This window comes from Pangasianodon hypophthalmus, chromosome 13 (assembly GCF_027358585.1).
Source record: "Pangasianodon hypophthalmus isolate fPanHyp1 chromosome 13, fPanHyp1.pri, whole genome shotgun sequence".
In the NCBI taxonomy this organism is placed as follows: Eukaryota; Metazoa; Chordata; class Actinopteri; order Siluriformes; family Pangasiidae; genus Pangasianodon; species Pangasianodon hypophthalmus.
In genome coordinates, this window is record NC_069722.1 from 24,505,011 (window position 1) to 24,528,358 (window position 23,348).

Sequence of the window (23,348 nt, forward strand, 5' to 3'; positions counted from 1 at the left end):
ATATATATATATATATATATAGAGAGAGAGAGAGAGAGAGAGAGAGAGAGGGGGGGAGAGAGGTTTGCTAAAACAGTAGTGTTGCATGAAAATGCAATTAATTACTACATTTTTATTTTTATTTTATTTTACATTTAAAAAGAATGATTGTTTTTACTGATATTTTATATATATATATAGAGAGAGAGAGAGAGAGGGAGAGAGGTTTGCTAAAACAGTATTGTGTTGCATTAAAAAAAACTGATGATATTTTATTTAATTTCTACAAAAATCATATTTTTTTTTACAGTTAGAAAGAATGATATATTTACTGATAAGGGGGAAGTAACTCTATAAAAGGTTTAACATTTTACAATTCAAAATTTTTTAATTAATAAAAAGACAACAATATTCGAGATATCTCAGGAAAACATACTGTGATGTAAGTTATCACGATAGCGGTGTTATTATTATTGTCATATCGTTGATTCACGTTGATGCACGTCTCAGAAAATTAAAAAAAATATATATAACGTATATATATATATATAACATATATATATATCTGTTGCAATGCCATCGTATAAACAGTAGGGGCAGTATTGTCACAGTTTCCCGGTTAGTCAAGGTCGGGTGTATTCATAGGGTGTATGATAAGACTGGACCTCTGTATGACTTTTCCGTTATACAGACTGAAACACATTTCCGTACATTCCCCGTTCTTTGTTTTCCCCTGACGAAGTTCCATAATCCAGCGGATCTCATCCCTTTTGTATCCGGATGCGACTCCTTAAAAATTCACCTTCCTGTTCCTCTAGACTCGAAAGCACTTTTCCTCCCAGACGCTCTCTCTCTCTTTTTTTTATATGAGATTTTACAGAAAAGTAATTCTCAAAAATAATAAAGACTACAGAAGATTTCTGTATAAAGTTTTCTTAATAATCTTTTCTTTTTTTTGTTTTTGCCAGCACTGGCTTGTGCGAGAATTTATACCGTGAAACTGTTATATATTTAGATTCTATTATCATAACGTCAACGTTTCAAACCAATTTCCATTAGAGTTTCCTACAAGTTGCTTACAAACCTGCAGATCTGGATTATTCAGTGCTTTAAACTTATTGTAAAGTGTGAATCTAACAGACAACGTTCTCGCGTAGAGACAAACGTGTCCCAGAATAGTTGCTATGAAATCACTAAACGTTTTGCAGGTCGTCATGGGAACCTGCTGGACAGAGAAGTTTCAGTTCTGACGTCTGAGCTCGCACTCGCCCTCTAGTGGAGAGAGCTCCGAATCCTTCAGACGTACGAAAGGTACGCAGGAGAGTGTGTGAAGAATGCCGCTGATGTAGCTGCTGTATGACGTATAACCTCATAATAAGAGTGATGAGATCTTTCTTTTCACTGAGGGAAAAAAACAACAACAGAAAACCTGTTTGTTTGGTTTTTTTTTTTTTTAGACAGTTGTTGAACTTCGTCGGTTATGAATCGAAAATCATTACTGTATTGTGTGGAAGCTTGAGGTTTACACCCTTCTCCTGAAGTAAATTCTTCCCTTTGAAAAAGTCGTTCTCTGAAAACGATATGTGTATTTAAAAAAAAAAAGAAAAGAAAAAGAAAGAAAGCTACCATAATTATTTCACTCCAAAAGCCTTCAGTAAAATGAGTTCAAGCTTAATGAAATAATACTTCATTACAAAAAAAATGTATAAATAATAAATAAATATCTCCTAAATTAATCAGACCATTTCTTCGTCAAACACACATAAATAATTAAAAAAAAAAAAAAACCTTCAAACCCAAATGATGTTTAAAACACAACTAAATAGCGCAAATTCAGAATGACAGCCATTACACCCCTAAAAATAAAGGTCACGGGATGAGAGAGAACAAAATGGTGGTTAATTTAACTTTCCAAGACTGGAGTGATGCGCTAACAAGTAGAGGTGTAGCGATCGAGCGTTTGGGATCGATTTAACAGTCAGCGATTGAAATTACAATCCGCTGCAACAATCTTATATTTATTATTACCAATTATCATTGATTATAAATCGATTATTATTTGTCCCGTAACTCCGCTACTTATAAAATAGTCCTTCTGTACATCATCATCATCTTACACGATTTAACGGTACCCCAGATTCTGATACAAAGATCAGACGATACTAAATCGTAGATTCAGTGGTGTTGTCAAATCGCGAATCGTTGCCTTCTGAATTTTAAAATTGTATCGTATCATGTGGGAGCCTGAAGTTTACGCCCTTTTCCTGAACGATTTGTCGTGTTCATGTGCCGTAAGCATAAATTCCTTCCTCTGAAAATCTCTAAAAAGATACGTTTATGTTTAATGATGTTCAACATTAGCGCTTAGATGTCTGTTGTAAATGAGTTTGGAGTAAACAGGTTTACGCTACAGATGTGCTGGATAGAGATTAGGTTAAAAAACGCTTCTTGCTTTAAATCTAGACATTCATCATCCTTTGAGCCAAATCAGTGTTTATAACTTCCTTTTCCATTTTTCAGTAATCAGAAACATTTAACATGAGGTTCATAGGAAGTAAACCAGGGAGGTCAAATATACAGCCGGATTAAGGTTACAATCAATTTAGAATCGGTGTTCTGTATTAAAAACGTCTTGTAGATCATAATTAAACTGAAAGATTAAATAATAAAAGAAAAAGGCCATCTCTGGTGTTCCTCTAGGGGGCGAAAAGGAGCAATAAACTCAGGGCAATAAACTTAGCTACTCATGAAACATGCTAATGATGTAATTCAATTATTAGCAAGCTAAATATCTGACGCTGCAGCCATGTGTCTTTCCAAAAGAACCAAATTTAGGGGTTTTACAGCATGTAGGTGAATCCTTAGTGTGGATAATATTTTCATATATAAGTACAGAATGTATTTGTATATGGACCTTCAGACCTAAAAATTGTGATTTTTTTTACTGAAGCTGTAAGAAATAACATGAAAGCAAAGTAAAAATGAGGGAAGACTCTGAAATAATGACGAGGAATTAAAGTAAAATACATTTAATTGAACTTCAAAAAGGCAGAAAACGAGCCCTTGGTGGGGATCAGTCACTGGAAATACAGGCAACTGGATAGATCTTAAAACAAAGAACAAGCAAAACGGATTAAAAAAAGGAAAAGAAAGAAAGCTGCCATTATGATTTCACTCCATTTTTTTTTTTAAAAAAGCCTTCAGTAAAACGGGTTCAAGCTTGATGAAATAATACTTCATTACAATAAAAAGAAAACAACATAAATAAACGTCTCCTAAATTATTTGAACCATTTCTGTCAAACACACGAGAATCAAAAAGAAAAAAAAAAAAAAAACACACACAAAACTTCTTTTCAATCCCAAATCCCAAATCTTTCACTATAAGCTTATTACACTGCCTAATGAACTATAATCCGTGCTACTTTTAATATCAATGGTAAGCTAAATGCAGGTAAAATAAAACATGCAGTATAACTACAACCTTAGTTTACAAAAGAAAAAACACTCTGATTTTAAAAAAAGAATAAAAAAAACTTTCACAAAAAAGGCGTCATGTACACATCCGGCCTTGCTCTGATCAGCTTCAAGTATGATGCGGTGCTCGACAAATTGGCAGCACGATTTTTATCTGACTTGTTAAAAATGGTCAAGTATTTTTATTTTTTTAAGCCAAATTCATACTGTATTGTTTCTAAAAGAAAAAAGAAAAACCTAAATAGTGGTTTTGCTATTTCTAATTTAAATCTTATCTAATCCTCTTCTAAATTTTACTCAAATTTCCAAAAATAAAAAACAATTTAGAAACAAAAAAAAAAAAGGGTTAAAACTACATAGCACAGAAGAAAAACAAATTAGTTTCCAGTACTTTATGTTTAACATAATTCTTTTTTTTTCGATATTATGTTTTGACAATGTTTTGGATCTCCACATTTATGGAAAAAAAACATATTTACACGATAAATTCTGTCGGCGAAGGTCGCAGCCGGTTGAGGTGGGCTGTTGTAGGGCGTCTACTTGCGCTTGCGCAGCACTAAATACATGAGGCCGCTGATAAACGTCATGGGGAAGGCCACCCAGGCGAGCACGAAGGAGTAGCCGTAGTTCCCGTTCTGTACGTTCGAGCTCTGGAAACTCGTCCGCTGAGCCGTGTAAACGGACGCGGCGATCATCACACACAGTGCTGCACAGAGGGGAATAAAAAATAAATAAAAATCTAAGAGTGTCTTTGAGTGATTTTGCAAAGAACAATATGTACATTGTACATCGCAGCACTGTTGATTTCTGGATTCTGATTGGTCAGAAGGTGTTGATTTATTTGCTCTGACAGTAGTGCAACAGCAAATCACAGGTTTATATTAATGCACTCGTTCTAATACGTTATCGTTTCTATAGTAACAGCTCATTCACAGGGACTTGGACAGCAGACGCTCCACTAAAACCTTTTTTTTTTTTTTTTTTTTTTAAACGTGAGGAGACTTTTCTTTAACATTTATGAAAGGAGTCTCCAGTAACAGTCAGAGGTGAAGCTGGAACGTTAAGTTTTCAGACATGTTCAGGACAGAAGAGTTTACGCTTTGTGATTTCTCGGTAACGAACAAAGTCAAGCTGTGTATTTTTGTCTGATTCACTTCAGGAGAGATAGATAAGAGAGGCTGGTGAGGGAACGACTGTTTACAGCTGTGTGATGTGAAAACAGGAACTAACTTGTTTCACAGACGTTTCACAACAATAAACGTAACTATAAATGGATAAAATTTATGACGTATCATAATGTAATGGCAAAATGCTGTGGTATATATAAAACACTCTGAGACATAGGTGGTGTTATAGTAATATAATCCACTTCAGGGTGGTAGCTGGAACTCTTCACTTTACACCATCGCTCTGCATTTTACTGTAACAGCAAAAATAACTCCGTGTAACTCACAAGACAAGAGTTGAATGATGGCCGTGAAGACAAATCTCTCGCCCTGCTTCAAACGGAAAAGCTGAAGGATGAAGACGAAGAAGTCCACGCAGCACAGGATCGTGGCTAGAATCATGGCAGCTTGCACGGTCTGAAGATAACCTGTTCAGAAAAGTAAGAAAGAAAGGGTCAGGTTCTTCTACAGAATCTACAGCTGCAATCAGTGTGACAGGGATCTGTTTATAATTTTGAAAACGGGTCTTTATTCATTTAATCTGTGATGCCTTTCCTCTGTGACCCCGTGTGCCAAATTTACTGCACAACATCCCAGCAAGTACCTTAAAAAAAATAAAAATCATTACCAAATTTGGCTCCTCGCTGATACTACCATCAAAGTACACCTCCTTCCTGATCCTACAGGTTTGACCTGTATAACGTCTGGAAGATCAGACCGTACCTGTCGGATTTATGTAACACATCTCCTTTTTCTGATACTCCTCACCTTGTGAATTGACTCCCACCACTCTCTGAAGCCAGAGAGTCATTATTAAACCACTGAGGTTGACTCAAGCATGCCAGCCTATCTGGTCTGCAATCAACCATGACATGTGCACTTTACATTCCTCCTCAGCTAACATCACCATTTCCCTTTTAAGCATTGTTTTGCATTAAGTTCAAATCCTTGATGTTTGTACGTCATCCCAGCAAGTCCCATTATCTAACAAATCATCAAGTTTGGCTCCTTATCGCTAATACCATCGAGGTTAACCAGTAACTTCGAGGTAATAATCGATGAACAACCCGCCTTTACAGAGCACGTTGTGGTGTTCGACTCCCACAACTTTCTGAAGCCAGCTTGCGTTATTAAACCAGTGAGGATGACTCAAGCATGGAAGCCTGTCTGGTCTTCAATCAACCAAGACATGAGCACTTCACATTCTTCTTCTGCAAACTCCACTGGTTCCCTATAGGAAACTATGGCCACCTACATGGAGTTATTTGTAAGGATCTACGTTCCACCACAATCGCTACGGTTTCTGGTGATCCACTTTCACCACTGCGTAGCACAAGGTCTAAATCCAGACCTTCAACTCAACCTTCTAACAAACTACCACCATCAGGTTTTGGCTCTGTATTGCTACTATCATCAAGGTCCACCAGGAACCATGGGTAATGATCACTGACCAAACTGCCATCACAGGCTACAATCATGGTGATCTCCGTTTCAGTATCTACAGTTCTGTTGAACTGATCCCTCAACCACTCAACGGGGTCAACTATCACGCATCACCTGGTTAATAAAGTATTAAAATGGGCCTTAAGTCGCGCATGAGGATTACCTCAAGGGTAAATGGTGATTGCAAGTTTGACAAACCTGTTAAACATAATACTACAGTATACAGATGATGTAACGTGATTGAGTAGTGACCCAATATTCAACCTGGTAATCATTTTGTGCAGAAATTAAAGATGTTAAATCTGATTCTAAGAACTTACCTGCTTCTCTGTGTGCACTCTTTGGAATCTCTTCACAAGTCTTGTTGCAGATGTACCAAAGATCAGTGTAGACGTTCCCTTCTGTTGTAATCCACCAAGCCTGTGAGTGGAAGAATCATCAAAAACGTCACAATATTAAATTAATAAATACATTATAGGGTTTGTTTCAGTATGACAAGAAGAAATTGAATGAATCATCCATTCCTGAAAAATGCCCCTTCATTCAGCATTTACTTTTACCTCTAATCTAACATTTTATCCAGCATCCATTATGGCCTGTTTTTCAGTCTCAGGACCAACTGCATTTAACCACCTTATGTCCTGAAAAACTGCAGGAGCATAGAAAGGATTAGGCTCCTTACAATGATCACATACTCACATTGTGGATAGTTGATATGAAAAGCAGTATTGCCGAAATAATGTGAAAGAGGATGATGAAAGCCAAAATCACCAACATGGCTGACACTGGAGCTGGAGGATGGGTCTAACCTGAGGGAAACAAGAACATTGGCATTATGATGAGATCCTAAACGTGGACTGCACACGCACGAACAGGCCTATTATTATTAAGCATTCTGGCTTGTCCCGCATTATTTTCCCCTTCAGTCAACCTGCATGAAGGATCACCTTTAACTCAACCTTTCAAAGCAAGCCCATAATGTAACGAACTACCACCATCTCCTGATGTTGCAGGTTTGCACTGTATAACGTCGACTCGACTCTTCAACTCTCTGAAACCAGCTTTCAACATTAAACCACATGGCAAATATAGCAGCTGGTCTAGCCTTCAGCCAACTAATACATGTGCACCTAACATACCCTGGTTAGAAAACTCCACTGGTTCACTGTAGCTTCTTGCATCAAGTTCAAATAAGTGTGTCACTTATCAGGACCTTCCATAGTTGCTGCAGTCTGTAAATGAAAAGCACCTGGTGATACCACCACTGTATAGCACTGGGTCTAGAACCAGATGGTCTGATTGTTGAAATGCCCAGGTTTGTTCACTCTGAAGAAGCAAGAAACCTCATGGAAGAAGTGCATCTTCAGAGCATATGAACCTGGATGAAAATCCCTGTTGCTCTTTCCCTTAGTGTATACACATGTAGGTCAATTCAAGTAAGTGTAGGGGTGTACCAAGGCGTTACAGACTATCTGCAACACGAAGTCGATACTGACCAGAAATGGTGTATTGGTATCAGATTGGGTTTACAATCCGATTCAGGGATGTATTTCATTCCATGAAAGCCTATAAGATTCACTGATACAACACAGAGCTTGTCCTAAAGCCAGCTGTGGCTCAGTGGTTAAGGTTTTGGGTTACTCATAGTAGGGGTCCTTAAGCAAGAACCAACTGCTCAGTTGCGTCAGGCAAATTAATAAATGTTAAATGTAATCATGGTTTCTGCTGATACCCAGAGCTTTAATATCATCATATCCAAAATGGAAAAAAGGGTATTCATGCATGTAAGTAATGCAAATTGATGTATCTCGCAGTTCCCATCGTGCTCGCTTACAATTAGTCATCATGTCTGGCGTATGCAGCTTGACTGATTTCTCTGTGACTGGTGCTTCTTGTCAGTTGGTGGAAACTTCTGCAGTAATTGTATTGCTGTTAGCTCCTCACATATAAGTCACTGCAGATACAATTATCTGCCAGTGAATAAATGAACCTGTACGCCTGGACTAGATCCTTTAACATTGTAATCCAGAACCAAAACAAATATTTGTTGGGCATTTTTTTAAAACAGAAACTGGCCCAAACAGAAAACAGCAGAACTTGGTGGTCCAGTTCATTTGCACCAGTTTAGTTCCTGTTGGTGTTAATCATCAGCTGATTCCAAAAACAGTACACCTGGAACCTTTGATACTGGACTGTTGGCCAAAAGCAGAGTCCCTATTTTCTTTTCTGATGTCAAAAGTACAATGCAGTGGAAAAGGCCTTGGAATTTTAGGTTTATCAAATTAGTTCATAGTTTGACTGACAGCTTTGTGTCTAGTCCATGAAGCAGTCCTGAGTACCTGCATAGCACTGTGAGTATCTTGCACCTGTTTTGTTCACTTGGTGAGAAACTTGTCTCTGTTGTCTCTCTGCCCGTAATGTATTTTGCCTCACTTATATTTGGGTATAAAAAAAAAAAAAAAAAAAAGCACCTGTCAAATAAATAGACTGAAAATGGAAATTCACAGTTTAGAGTTTTACTTCCTCATTCACACCTGCTGCAGCTCGTTAATTAGCTGATGAATCAGGTGTGTCAGCGCAGAAGAAAACACAAAGCCCTGCAGTGATCTGACACTCCATTCCTCTTCATTATTTTCTACCAGAGCCATGCCTCATACAGACCTTTCGACCTTTTAATTGCCTACATATGGAACAAAGAAAACTGTTTGATCCTCCAGAGATAAAAAAACAAACAGCCAAACAGACAATTTCAGCTCCCAGACGTTTTAATTATCAGCTTCATCTCACAGAGTGAAATAAAGAAAACTCCCTGAGATCTCATTACAATCAGAGCTGTGTGACAGCCAAATAAACACAACAACAAGAGGAATGATTGAGCATATTGGCTAATACATGAAGCCCTTCTGATCACAAGCTGTGCCTCAGAATATTTCGAGAATTCCCCAAACTTCACAATGTTCAGCCCAAGAGCACACTGTTCCGCCATAAAGCTGATGAGGTCATGCTGTGGCAGCGTTCGCTCTGAGCTCACGTCTGAGCCTACATTCAGACGAGGATTTGGCTACGAGTGCTGTAAAGCCTCGAGACCCGAACTTCAGCAGGGCCTCACGGGGCCTCACACAAACCTCTGTGACCCTTAAAGTTCACATCCGGGAAATAATGACATTTCAAATGCAGTCCATGAGCCAAGATGGGTTTGGTGTCTGATGTTTCCTTCTTTAGGTTTTGCGCTGGAGCTACGAGACTAATGAGTATTGGAAACTCCTGTATAAATCATCCCACAGTGATGTGTCTTCTCAGTCAGCTTTGGACAAAGGCAGATCATTCACCATTTTGAACCCAAACCACTCCAGTAGAAGGCGTGGCCTAAAGTTTTAAACTGGAGTCTGGCTTTTCAGCAACGTAGTAGCATCTCAGTTCTACGCATATGTTTACTAAGCCAAAGACAAACTGGTAGCTGAACTGGTAGCTACAAGCTTCCGGTACTTGTTATCTACGTTAGCTAGAGTGCAATATAGCAGTCATTTTATGATTACAGTACAGAGTTAGTGTAGAAATATGATTTTTTCTGTGCTACTACTTTTAAGATTGTGATAGTTGTGTTTTCCAGATAATGCTTTGAATATTTATAGAGCATTTTATTCTTTAAAAGCCACAGCACACTCTCAAACTGCAACTTTGTTCTGTCCTTCTCTTCTTTATGACCTTCCTGAGAATGTAGAGGAACAGCACTGTGTCACAGTCGAGCATTAAGTATTTGCACAAAGTTGCGAGTAGCCGAGGTAACGGTCAGGACAGGCTCAACAGTCGTAACTTTGTTCATGTGAAATCCAACAAGATTAGTCGTGTTTTTTAGAATTCCTATAAATTCAGCTCGAGCCTGGATTGGGAAAGTTGAGTAAAAACCGCAGCACTCGCTGTACGTGAGAAAGGATGAACCAAAAATATGTATCTGACTCTGAGAAAATAAAAATAGTGCAGATTAGACCTCCACCCAGCAGGAGCTCGAGCTCACAGAACGAATTCCTTTCTCTTCCTCTACAAGGATGTCGAATGAATGGTGCCAGTGGAGCTGGGGCTGACTGCTACAGTATTTATATTTAGGATTTAAGACTACCTTAATAGTAGAAATTCCTCAGCCAAAACCACTTTCATAATTAAAACCTCAAGCTAGGGTTTCTAAGATTTCTCTTCTAAGATATTCATGATGTCTCTAAAAGTCATAAACCTTAGGAGAGTCTCTAAAGAAGGACCTTCGTAAATCTCCCTTTAACTGACTATTCTTTAGAATTTATACAGCAGTGTTGCTGAATTCTCAAATCAGATGGTGTGGATTATTTTATTATTTTATAATTTTATATTATTTTATTCTTTTTTTTATAACAGCATGGCTCTGACGGTAGCTTCAGACATAAGGATTATCTTAATGAGCTTGTTCTAATGGGTTAGATTTTCAGAAAAGCATGCCACTATTACACAAAGAAAAACATATATAATCATTGATATGGTGAAGTTTTCTGTAAGGAGATGTTTATTTTACATTTATGGAAGGAGTCTCCAGTGTCGGTGCTTTGTAACAGTCAGAGGTAAAGCTGTAAGATTAAGTTTTCTGACATCTTCAGGACAGAGCAGTTTATACTTTGCACTTTCTCGGATAATTTCTCGGATTTTGGTGACGGAATGACTGTTTATCACGGCTATAATGCAAGTGAGAACAGGAATCATCTCGTTTCTTACTGACTATAAACAGTAAAGAAGCATAAGAGTTTGTTTGTTAATAAATAAAGATGTTAGTCATTGACAAATTACTGTGACAGAAGCGGGATAACACACTTCAGGCCATGCTGTTATATGAAAATGATGAACTTCAGGGTGGTAACAGCCCTCCGCTGTGTGTCGCGCCATACAACACCACCCCGGCGTGGATTATTTTCATATAACAGCTGGCCAGAAGTGTGTTATTCCTTACATAAAACACTTCAACTCTTAAAGTGAGAAATTTACAATACATGGCTCAGCAGAATACACTTTTTTTTTTTTTAAATACAGAAAATCCACAACCAGGTCATCCTCAAACGACTCACACATATACTCTGCTTCTTCTGCTGCCTTTTAAGAGTAATTTAATTCCCCACAAGAACATTTTTATAGCATGGCAGCAGCTGCGGCACTCGTCTTTTACGTCTGGTTGTCAGTTTACAGGAATCCAGAAACTTTTTTGTGGCCTAAAAGTAGTTAAGTTGGACAACCAGACGACCACAGAAGTGTGTGCACATCTTAGAAATACATTCTGGTTTCACTTTAAAAAATGACAGAAGTTCTTGCAGACAATGGGAATGGCAATTGTGAATTTTAGGTGTGAATTTCAGGTGTGAACCAGGAACTAACGAATCCTAATTTCTTTTACAAGTTGCAATAGAAAGACGCGTGAAATCCCAAATCAGGCAGAGATTCGGGATCAGTGAGCTGTTGGAATAACGGTCACCAACGTTTTATTTTTCTCTTAACTCTTCTAACAACCAGAGAAAGAAAAACTTCCTATTGACTTTCGCAAAAGAAAACTTTTTGCTTTGACATATTTGTTTAAAAGTAACATGTTCCAACTGGTTCATGTATTTCTCGCGAGCACTAAGCACCTTGCTGTGGTGCTTTTCCGATACATACATGGACCGAGGACGCAGTCTGGCTGTTGCTAGAAACTTTTTTACATAATATTTTTAGGATAAAGAATACAAGCGGATGAAGAAATAGTGCCAAAATGGAGTAAAGTGCAGCGCAATCCTGCTTTTCTAACTTTAATGCTAGAAAAACACGTTATCACTAAACAATTAAACACGCCGTCAAGCCAAAACGAAGATGTTAGCCTGACTCAAATAACGAGAGAATCGCATAGCTCATAGCTGAAATGAAACGGTGCATCATCACCAGAGATGTTAGGAGGAGAGGATAAAGACTGTAGCTACATAAAGTCGACTCTCTCAGAGATTCAAGTAGTCGTTTATTTATCACAGTCTGTAATAATACACGTACATGGCTTAGTTATTTCCACTTCCGGCTCTAAGACAGGACTGGGAGAGTATACTGGAGCATTCATAGCTAATTAATTTCTGATTTGTCCACTAGAGCTGAGCGATATGATCATATAATATCAATATCGTGATAAATTATGTCACAATACGCTTTTCTGAGATATAATTACTAACTAAATTAAAGTTTTATGGTTGTTTATTTTTTAACTTTATCTTTAAAATTTTACCTTTTCAGTGTTACATTTTAGCTTTTTTTAGCCATTAAATAAAAAACAACTTCTGTTCAACAGTTTAATTTATTCAAAGTCGTAAATTAAAGTCGAACAATCATCAACCTCTGTTTAACAGTTCTTCAGTCTGTATATCTTTAATGCTGGCAGTTTCTTAGCTAAATTATATATCATGATATACATCACGTATCATACACATAGCTTCATATCTTCATCATGGGATGATATTATTGTCATATCGCCCAGGACAGGAAGCTGGATTCTCTCTGAGTCTGGATGCTAATTATGGAGCAACGGATTACCACAGGGATTAAAATACGGTACTTCTGGTACAATCCTGGATTGTAGGTCACAGTTTATCCGCCGTAACACCAAATTCTGATGAAGAACCTGGTAATTACCTGACTTTTAATTGAGTGGATGATGGGAATGATCTGCAGTTTGAGGTATTTTTTAAACCTGAGCCTTATTCTTCAGCATTGAGAACGGCATTAGCTACGAGCTTTGACAAACGTGCACCAGGAGAGTGTGACTCTACCCCAAACACCTCCTCCCCCGAGCTGGAGGGAGCAGTGGAGTGGTTTTTAGCCCTCTACATTTTTGGAGAAGAACATACAGTGGGAGGTTGGGTACGTACTTGTTCTGCACATGGTCTAAATTTACGCAGCTGCCGCCTTCTGGGGATTTGCTCACGACACGTAGGAGGGCTTGAGGGGAGGAGCCGGGGAAAATGGAGGGAAAGAAATGCAAACAAAGGGGTGGGAAAAAAAACAGGCCAACCAAAATGCAAACCTATCATTGTGTTGGCTCAGAGCTGCGACGCACGTCAGATCAAAGAACCTAAAGTTTTATGTTTTCAACTTGTTCCAAAATGTCCAAACAACTACATGACATGAGATACAGAAAGGGTGTTTAGAGCTGAGTGCAAAAGTTTGCATACACCTTTGCATACACACAATGAATTTTCCCTTTATCTCTCTTCTGTCTTGCAAGGCTTGGTCAGTCTTTACCCATTTTTTTCAATATTTTAAGGCTCACAGCAAATCTAAAAAATAACTATTTTTTATTTTCTTGTAATTTTATTGTAGAGAAATTGTAAAGTCTATTTTTTTTTTTTTTTTACTTTTTCCACCATGGGTGGTTGCAAATTTTTCCAATTCTCCATACCTCAAGTTATGTTGGGAATTAATTTTAATGCATCTTTTCAAAAATAAATGTGATTAGTGATCTGAATTAAACATTAGGACTGCACCAGCTGAAGCTCTGGATTGATATCAGATTGGATTTTTTTATTTGATCCAATGATCATTATTTCTCCCTCTTTATTTCTCCATCACTGGTAGAAAAAAATGAGAAAATTGTGTGACCTTACAGCAACACCTTAAATTATTAATTATTAAAGTGAAAAATATTTAGTAGGAGATTAGACACTCAAAACTCTGATATTAGAATTGTGCTGGAGATGGTAACCTGGACATAGCAGCTTTTCTGATCTTTTTATTGTGCTATGCGATATATAAAACTAAGCCAGGAGCACTCGGTGAGATCCTAACGACAGCTCGGATTGGCCATTAGCTGAAATAACAATGTAAAACGGCTCGGATTGTGATAATTGACATTTGGACAACACCCTACAGAGGTAAAACAAACGAACCAGTGTTGGTTTCTTCCTTACGTTGCCAAATTCTCCACAGGTGGCAATGAGATCAACTTTCAGAAGGAAATTCCTAATATTAAAACTCACAGAGAAGTAAAACAGCATCTCAAGCTTTCACATAGGACCCAAAAAAAAAAAAAAAACACAGCCATGGACAATCATCCAGCAAAGGCAATTCAGAAACAAGAGCGCTATTGTGGAGCTTTAAAGAGCATGAACGAGTCTATAATGTTGTGGTGCTCGGCGTTTAAGGTTCTGTTCTAGTCATGAGAAGGTCGTGAGGTTGAGTCCCAAGACAGCTGTTGAGAACCTTAACTCTAATTTACTCGCCTTTTAGGCTCAAATTGAACTCTGGCTCATAAGGAAGGAACGAAAGGAAAGGAATGAGAAGAGGAACTGACTTGATTAAAGAAAGAAAATGAAGAAAGGGGAACATTAAGTTTAAAATAAAGAAAGATGATGGCGAAGAAGCAGAGGAAAATAATACAAGAACAACAAAAAAGAAGGACTGAAAGAGTGACAGAGAGAAAAGAGAATGAAAAAACTGAAGGGGAAAAAGTGAGGAAGTTTAAACGCAGTCTGTATGTAAACCAGTTTGGGCTGAAATAATTTTTGAAAAAGGAGAAGAAGAAGATGAAAACCTAGTTTATCTTGGAAAAATTCCTGGGATTTAGTCTGCAGCTTTTCAGATTTACAGAATCTGAAGTCCCGTCTTTCTACAAAACAAAACGTGTAAATACGCTGGAGACGAATCCAGCTGCTAATCTGCCCCAGTCTTTCCCCTCGTCCTGCTCAGTGGAAAACGCTGACTCGGCTTTCAAGCGTTTCATCTAGGTTTTTTTTCTGTTTTTTAATAAAACAAAAGCCACAGAAGTCTGCATCGTGCTTCCAGGTTGGCCGATGCAGTCATGGAAGAAATGTCAGAGATCCCTGTGTGGCTCAGCTTGTTGAGGACGTTGAAGATGTTCTGTGGTATTAAGAGAAGTAATTATGAAATGAATAATTGTTAAATATGATAAAATATACATGGGAAAGTGATCATCTCAGATCATCTAATGGTGTTCAGAGTTGGTTAAGTTCGGAATAAACCACTGTGTGTCATGCTCTTATAGGAAAATAATCAGTGACAGGTGGTGTGATGAAGTGGAGTTAATGTTACCACACTGAAGTTTGAAGTGTTTTATTCCTCTTATTCCACAAGAATTTGCCAACGATTACAATTTGTTCCCCTAAAGTACGACACATATTTTTTTGTCCATTTTTTGGTACACTTAATGTCCATGAAACAGGTTAGTTCCTGTTCTCACTTATGTTATAGCAGCTATAAACAGTCATTCCCTCACCAGCCTCTCTCTCTCTCTTTTTTTTAAAAAATAAAACAAAATACGCAGCTTGTCATATAAACTCCCTCTGTCCTGAAGTTGTTGGAAAGCTTAAAGTTACAGCTTTACCTCTGACTGTTAAAAGCGCTGACACTGGAGACTCCTTCTCTAGTGCCGCACTTGTGAGCTCTACATCACTGAGCAAGGGCGAGAGATTAAGCTAAATCCTGGTGGTTTCTGAATCTGGGGTTTGCCTGAAAGTTCGATGTTTGATAGCGAGACATCTCAAAAAGTGGTGTGAAGGACCACATGACCTTTTTAGGATAGAAGCTCAAATAATCCAGATGTGTTAGAGTGGAAAAAAAAGGCAAAAAGGAAAAAGAGTTTCCCTACTGAGGGAATCCGTGCAATAAATGTTTTAGCGCTTAGCTCTACAGCAGCTGCGGTCTTGATGTTCAGCTCTTAGGTATTCGGCGTCAGCGAGTTTATGCCGCAGTTTCCAACTCATAGCTCAAGGAAGGAAGGAAAAACATGAGACGCAAGTTGTTTCGCGAGCTGCAGTGGACGAAGGTGCAAAGTTCTTCTCCAGGAAACGGAGAACGGCGTAGAAATGAGAAGCTCGTTTTTGCAGCACGGAAACCTTGCAGGAAGAGAAAGCACCGCCATGACGACTGATGGAATAAAGATCAAAGCATAATTTATTCAAAGTCGTAAATTAAAGTCTGGCTTTAATAAATCTAAAGATGTCAAAACACACGTTTCCTTTTCATTTCCCTTACTTATGGAGGCATTTGCCATTCCCTGTGCAACTGTATGGCAGCAGTTCAGATTACTGTTGTTGAAAAGCAGGACTTTCTGGAATCTTCTGTGCGCCACTGCCTGTAATCATGGTCTTACCTTCCCTAGGGCTAAAGAAACTCAACTTTGGAGGACAATTACCTTTCCCAATTACCTTTCTGTTTACCAAACTGAAGTTCTGTCCCAGAGCACAGTTCAGAACAAAGCGCCTTTTCACAGGCCCTGAGCGACGCCTGCAGACGTTTACAAGCCTCACTTTTTATGGCTCAAATCCTTGACCACTCTTGATTAACGAATCTGTAAAAGCAGAGACTCTGCCTCTGACCTCTTTAATTGTCTCTTCCTCGTTGTTCCTTGGGGTGTCGTATTGTATGCAGCAATCAGACCTATTTCTGGAGAAAACACAAAAGCCAGAGTTGGCAGACGGCCAGCGTTGAGGCTTTAATGCACAGAGACAAAGCGAGTTCTGCTTCGGGGACTGTAACCTCGTCGTAACCTCAACCCCACCCACTGGAGACCTGGAACTAATGTGGAATTAACACAAAGGAGAAATCTTCTTGAGAAACACGAGGAGAAACAACGACTGCAGTCAGAATAACAGTGTAAAGTTTTTAAAGATATTCTGTCACTCATCTACTCAAGACCCTCTTATTTCACTGTCCAAACAACATGAGGCTATCATGAGCAGGTTAGCTTGCTGTTAACCCTTAACAGCAAGGCCCTTAACCCTCACCTGATCAGCTCTAACCCTGGATTACATTCTGCTTTAGTTGGAAGTAGATGGTTGGCTCTATGGCTTGAATGTCATACGACTTGAAGATATGTAAAAGCACTGCCACATGCTGAGAAAAAAATGATTTCCATGACATTTTATCAACTGTTCCAATAAAAATTAACGTCCAGTCAGCTATTGTCTGGTCCCAGAGATTAACAATGGAGTCTGTCGGTGTTATAGAAGTGCCAGTGATATGCACAATATTCTTAAAAAGGTGCACTACAATGCAATTTACTGTGATATCAGGATCATATAGATGGATTGTCTGGTTTTCCCACCGCATTGGGATAGTTTAGAAATTGGTCAAGGACGAACAGTGAGGTGGTTCAGGTGAATGACGTGGTTCAAAAATTGGGTTAGTTGGAAAATTTAGGTTGTTGGATAATTGGCTATTTGAAAATTACGCCAGTTTGAAACTTGGTCTGGTTGGAAAACTGGCCTAGTTGGAACATGTAGGTTGTCAGAAGTTTGGGCTGCTTGGTAAATTGGACTGTTTTAAAAATGAGGCTAGTTAGAAACTTGAATAATTGGGCTAGTGCGAAATTAGATTGGTTGGAAAACTGGACTAGTGTAAAAATTGGACTTGTTGGAAAGTTTGCACAGTTAAAAAAATTGGGCTAGTTTGGAAAAAGTTGGTCTAGTTCAAAAACAGAGTTGAATTATTGAGTCGTGACGTGAGTTTTGGGCAGCTTTTGGTAAAATTTGCAGCACAAACTCAAAACATGTTCAGTTTGCGCATTTATTAACTGATAAAAGCTGCTAAGCTGATAAAAGAAGGCTTAATTTTAATTCGTTGAATTGTTTTAATTTTTTGGACCTGGTGGCCCAGACTACCTCGGCGTAATTATAAGTTGTTTCAGATAAAACTTTCTGCCAAATGAATAAATGTGAAGATGACTTGTGTTGTTGTCTCTCAGCCCTGTGTCTCCACTACAGAGTTAAAAATGAGGATTTGGGCTCTGGACACATTTTTTCCGTTTCATTTTGCACAATATCTGCTTTGAGCCTTTTCGTGCAGCATTCCAGACTCGGACAGCCCGCGGGGACGAGGAACTTTGATTCACACGCTTTTTGGATCCTTTCCAGAAACTTTGATCTTCAGATGGAGAGAGAGAGAGATAGACAGAAGCCTCGTCTGACTCCTGTGGAGCCTCCTGCTACTTCACATAGACTTCACTGTGGGATTCCATTCGGCTTTTCCATCTGCGGCGTATTACGCTAACGTGCGAAGAAGCGGGGGCGTTTCAAATTTGAGAGTTTCTCCTCTAATGCGTGGGTTCAGAGGGAAGAAACAGTCTGAGATCTCTGAGCTCAGCGACGTCTCCCTGTGCCACTTGTTTGTTTAGTCTCTTCATTCAAATAACAGATTGTGACTCGGCGTGCCATGAGCTCATGTTTAAAACGCCACTTATTTCTGTCATGTGAGTGCAAATATAATACTCTGAGTACGTCGAGTCCCCTCGTTTATAAACAAAACTGCTCCAGCATGCCAGGCGCATCTAATTTTCCGTGTGTGTGTGTGTGTGTGTGTGTGTGTGTGTGTGTGTGTGTGTGTGTGAAAGCAAATCCCTCAATCCTGCTTAAGTGGACGTCTGTTTTTACGTCTGGTAGACCCCCACCCTCTCGAGCGACGTTTCCGTTTCTTCCCTCTCGTGTGTTTTAGCCAGGAACAGGGAACATCATTGTAGCCAGAACCTTCAGGAATTTTACCTCTGGTCCATTTTTTTTTTGTAATTCATGACATATGATACCACACCCAAGCAGTTTGTTGTCACTTTCTAAAAGCAGATGCCACACCCAACACCAAAAAGTGTTAACAGATGAAAATATTTTCATATTGAAAACCAGTTTGGCTGGCCTTCTCAATTCGGAAAGCTTTCCCAGACACAGGGAAAAAAATGACGTCCTGCCCTCGATTCTTAATTTGTTTTTCCTTTTTATCAGAGAAGGAATGTGACAGAAGCAGACCGGATCATCGCCCTCATTTTTTCCACCGTGCTCTTCCTTTTTCCCCCGGCGCTGCGACACTAATGACACATCCTGCAACTGTGACGGTCACTTTGCAATGCAAATGCTTCCGCAGATCCGAGCGGGAGACTGATGGGTCATCACATTTCCGTCTCTCTGAAGCGAAATTCGTTGACATGGAATTCAAAGGGTTGCAGAAAAAAAGTGCATTTTCAGCGAGTCCCTCTTCCGGCATGACCGAGTCCCCGGAACGCCAGAACGCTTAGGCCTCATCTTCTCTAAAACCAACCACATTAGAGCTCCAGCTCCGGCCAAAAGCAAGCTCTGATTCCCTGAGAAGATCTCATCGAGGAAAAATAAACGATAAACGTGTTAAAGTGGAGAAACAAAGCTCATCAAGTAATTCAGAATTCAAGTCTTGCTAATGTTCGTTGTTTTATTAGCTACCAGATGCTGAGAATCAGGATTAACCAATCAGGATTTCACTCCTCCGTGAATAATTCAACACATGCACCTTAAGGATTCTTCAGAAGAACCCAACAGCAGAGTGTCTCCCTTCCAGAAAGCTTTCCACATAGAACCTTTTTAGGATGCTGAGAACCCTTAATTATCCAACGAACCCATAAAGAACCTTACAAGAACCCTTTCTAGGTATTAACAAGGTTCTAGGTATTGACAAGAAAATAATGAGCAGTAATTTGCAGTTTACACTGCACACTTACCCAGTTAATACACACACTGTTAGAAAAAAAGGGTTCTCCAAGGGTTCTTTAAGGGTCTGCTGGATAGTTACGGGTTCTAAGCTTCCAGAACAGGGCTCCCTTTCTGAAAAGAACAACCGAAGAACACTGAATGGTCTAACTATTTCTGTACCTTAATTTGCGAGCATCATGGAATGATTCACCTTCCTTATGTTTGTTTGTTTGTTTGTTTGTTTGTTTTATTCATTTTAACGTTGCTGTTTTTGCGGTTTCAAGCGTACAATGTCTTTTCCAAAAGGTTAAAAAATAATTATTTCAGAGCTATAAAATATTTAAACATGTATTGTAATATTATATCAATATTATGCTAATATAATGAAATGTATGCATCGATATGTATTATTATTTACATTATAACATTATAACATTGTAATGATTCATATATAATGAAGCATTATATTATTATATTAATAATAACATTAAATTGTAATAAATGATTACATGAATTACATATGTATTATTAGTATTATAAACATTATTATTATGTAAATGTGTTGAAAGATATTTACACTATATTTCACACATCTGATTGGTTGTGAGAGACTTCTAGGCAACCAATCTGTAGACTTTCATGATTATTTATCAAAAATCACTCAGTCCCGTGGTGGTCATTATAGCGGACGCCGGGTCTGAATGGGTTAAGTACGCTACGGTAACCATGGCAACATGTTTATCATGTCCAAAAAGCCCTACAACGTGCACACGTCTAAAATGTCAGTGTGCTAGACATCCACTGCTGTCAGGAAACAGTGAACAGATCTGCTTCGAATAATGCAGAAAGATCCAGTCAGAGTTACATCAGGAGGTTGTTCTGGCCGCGTTCCATACGAGAGACGGGCTGGACTTAAAAAAAAATAATAATCAGCCACTGAGTTGAACTTGAACTTGAGCTTGGGCACCATTCTGTGTAGGAAGTGCTTTTGTTTTTTTTTCCCTCTGTGTTATTACTCTCCAGAGATTAGCTGTAGTGAGCTCTGGTGTGTGAACGCTGCCGGACACACAGACACCCTGCATCGCTACACAATATTAAACATCTCAGCTCATTCTGCGAGCCTCTGCACTCGTCTGAAGTTCCCGTTTTTCCCCCCGAGCAGCCTGGGTGGGATCATGGCGCCCAGATCGTAGTGGCGCGGGGCGTTGTGTTTGTGTTGCAGTCCGGAAATCCAACCAACCCCCAACTACACACAGGCTGTGGACTCAGGAAAACACACACACGCTCTCTCCATCCCCACCCCCCAAAAAAAAAAACAAAAAAAAACGCCCCAACACATACCACTATGGAATGTGCTAAAAGGTCTGAAGGCTCACACACCCAATTACACACACATGCACACGCACACACACACACGCACACACACACACACACACGCTGACAGGGATGGGTTTGTGAGATCTGATACCCGATATGCAAAATTTCTTACATGCAAATCCAGGGGACAGAGATAACCACCTTTCTTACTGCACCTTTGTTCAAAAAGCAACTTGTGCAGGACAAAAACTAAATGCTTCTTTTTAAAACATCTTTTTCTAAGTCAAAAACAACTTTTTTTTTAATCTAAGACATGCATATGGATATGGATGTACACGCAATTCATTTCACAGAAACGTCCGCCTTAGTGCACCTTTCTTTTAAAGCAACTTGTGCAGGATAAAAACTAAATGCTTTAAAGTCATTTTTTAATCTAAAACATATATGTGGATGCAATTTAAGGACGAATTAAAAAAAAAAAAAAAAAAAAAAACCCTCAATGCATTTCACAGAAACATCTGCCCTAGTGCACTTTTCTTTAAAAAGTTGAAAGCAACTTGTTCAGGACAAAAACTAAACTGCACGTTTGTTTAGTTGTTTTTTTTTTTTAACATACAGCTAAAAAAAAGAAAAAAAAGAAAAACCTTAAGACAGAAACATCCATCTTAGTGCAGCTTTGTTTAAAGAGCAACTAGTGCAGGATAAAAACTAAACTGTACAATTTAGGGACCAAATAACTTTAAAATAAACCCTCATTATTATTATTATTATTATTATTATTATTATTATTATTATTATTATTATTATTATTATAAAGCAGCGCTGCTGTCACCAGGGGGCGACATTTAGTATGTTCACATTTTGAATGTAAACTTCTGTCAAACTTTTTCACTTTACAGTCTGTTTGTAATTTTTTAAATCAATCATTCGCTTGTTTTTTTCCACATAGTTATTAATAATTACTTCTAAAAATTCAGAATTCACAATTTACTCAAAATATATTGAAGGAATGTCTGAATATTTTGTGGTATAAATGAAATACGACCTCGTGCATGGAGCAGAATTAACACCTTGTTAATTAGCACGATCTCATTTGCATAATTGATGCATTAGCATAACAAGCTTTGATTAGAAGCGCGCGCGGTGAACAACGCCCCTTTCTAGACTCGTCTCAGGAGTGAGTTTGCTAAAATGCACATGACTACCAACACACACACACACACACACACACTAGCGAAAAATGTCCTTGTATTTTTGTTTGTTAGTTAGTTAGTTTGTTTGTTTGTTTGTTTGGTTGTTTGTTTGTTTGCGTAAAACGCAACCGCACGTTATAAACTGTATAAACATGCGCGCGCACACATTAAATTCCACTTACCGCAGTAGAAAAGTCCCAAACGAGGAAGAAGAAGGCGTCCGAGAGACTTCAGGGTTCAACACCAAAAGTTTAAGAAGGAGAAAAAAGCGAAAGAGAAAAAATCCCCGTGACGGCGCGCGCTGCAGGTCGCCTGTAGTAGTGAGCGGCGGGGCGTGAAAAAAGGCGCGCGCTCCTCCTCTCAAAAGAAAAAATGATCACAAACACAGGGTGGAGCTGCAATAGAATAGTGCAGGGGAGAAGAAGAGAGAGAGAGAGTACAGAGTTAGGGAGAAAGAGAGAGATTTAGGGAGTACAGAGAGAGGGACAGTACAGGGTTGGAGAGAGAGAGAGAGTACAGAGAGAGAGAGAGGAAGAGAGAGAGAGAGGGACAGTACAGGGTTGGAGAGAGAGAGAGAGGGAGAGAGGAAGAGAGTACAGAGAGAGAGAGAGAGAGAGAGAGAGAAAGTACAGAGTTAGGGAGAAAGAGATTTAGGGAGTACAGAGAGAGGGACAGTACAGAGAGAGAGAGGAAGAGAGAGAGAGAGAGAGAGAGAGGAAGAGAGTACAGAGAGAGGGAGAGAGAGAGAGAGAGGAAGAGAGAGAGAGGAAGAGAGTACAGAGAGAGGGAGAGAGAGAGAGAGAAAGTACAGAGTTAGGGAGAAAGAGATTTAGGGAGTACAGAGAGAGGGACAGTACAGAGAGAGAGAGGAAGAGAGAGAGAGGAAGAGAGTACAGAGAGAGAGAGAGAGAGAGAGAGAAAGTACAGAGTTAGGGAGAAAGAGATTTAGGGAGTACAGAGAGAGGGACAGTACAGAGAGAGAGAGGAAGAGAGAGAGAGGAAGAGAGTACAGAGAGAGGGAGAGAGAGAGAGAGAGGAAGAGAGAGAGAGGAAGAGAGTACAGAGAGAGGGAGAGAGAGAGAGAGGAAGAGAGAGAGAGGAAGAGAGTACAGAGAGAGGGAGAGAGAGAGAGAGAGTACAGAGAGAGAGGAAGAGAGTACAGAGAGAGGGACAGTACAGGGTTGGAGAGAGAGAGAGAGAGAGTACAGAGAGAGAGAGAGAGAAAGTACAGAGTTAGGGAGAAAGAGAGATTTAGGGAGTACAGAGAGAGAGGAAGAGAATATATATAGAGTGAGAGAGTAC

At 39.0% G+C, this 23,348-nt stretch overlaps 1 protein-coding gene across 1 annotated transcript; it reads right to left on the reverse strand.

The window, feature by feature from the left end:
• Positions 1 to 2,992: 2,992 nt before the first annotated feature.
• Positions 2,993 to 22,589, reverse strand: emp2 (epithelial membrane protein 2). Its single transcript, XM_026947096.3, has 5 exons — positions 22,229 to 22,589; positions 6,764 to 6,873; positions 6,385 to 6,484; positions 4,909 to 5,049; positions 2,993 to 4,161 (listed from the first exon to the last, which is right to left on the reverse strand). The coding sequence occupies exons 2-5, from the start codon at positions 6,839 to 6,841 to the stop codon at positions 3,992 to 3,994; spliced, it is 489 nt and encodes a 162-aa protein (XP_026802897.1). The 5' UTR covers positions 6,842 to 6,873; positions 22,229 to 22,589; the 3' UTR covers positions 2,993 to 3,991.
• Between the last annotated feature and the right edge of the window lie 759 nt (positions 22,590 to 23,348).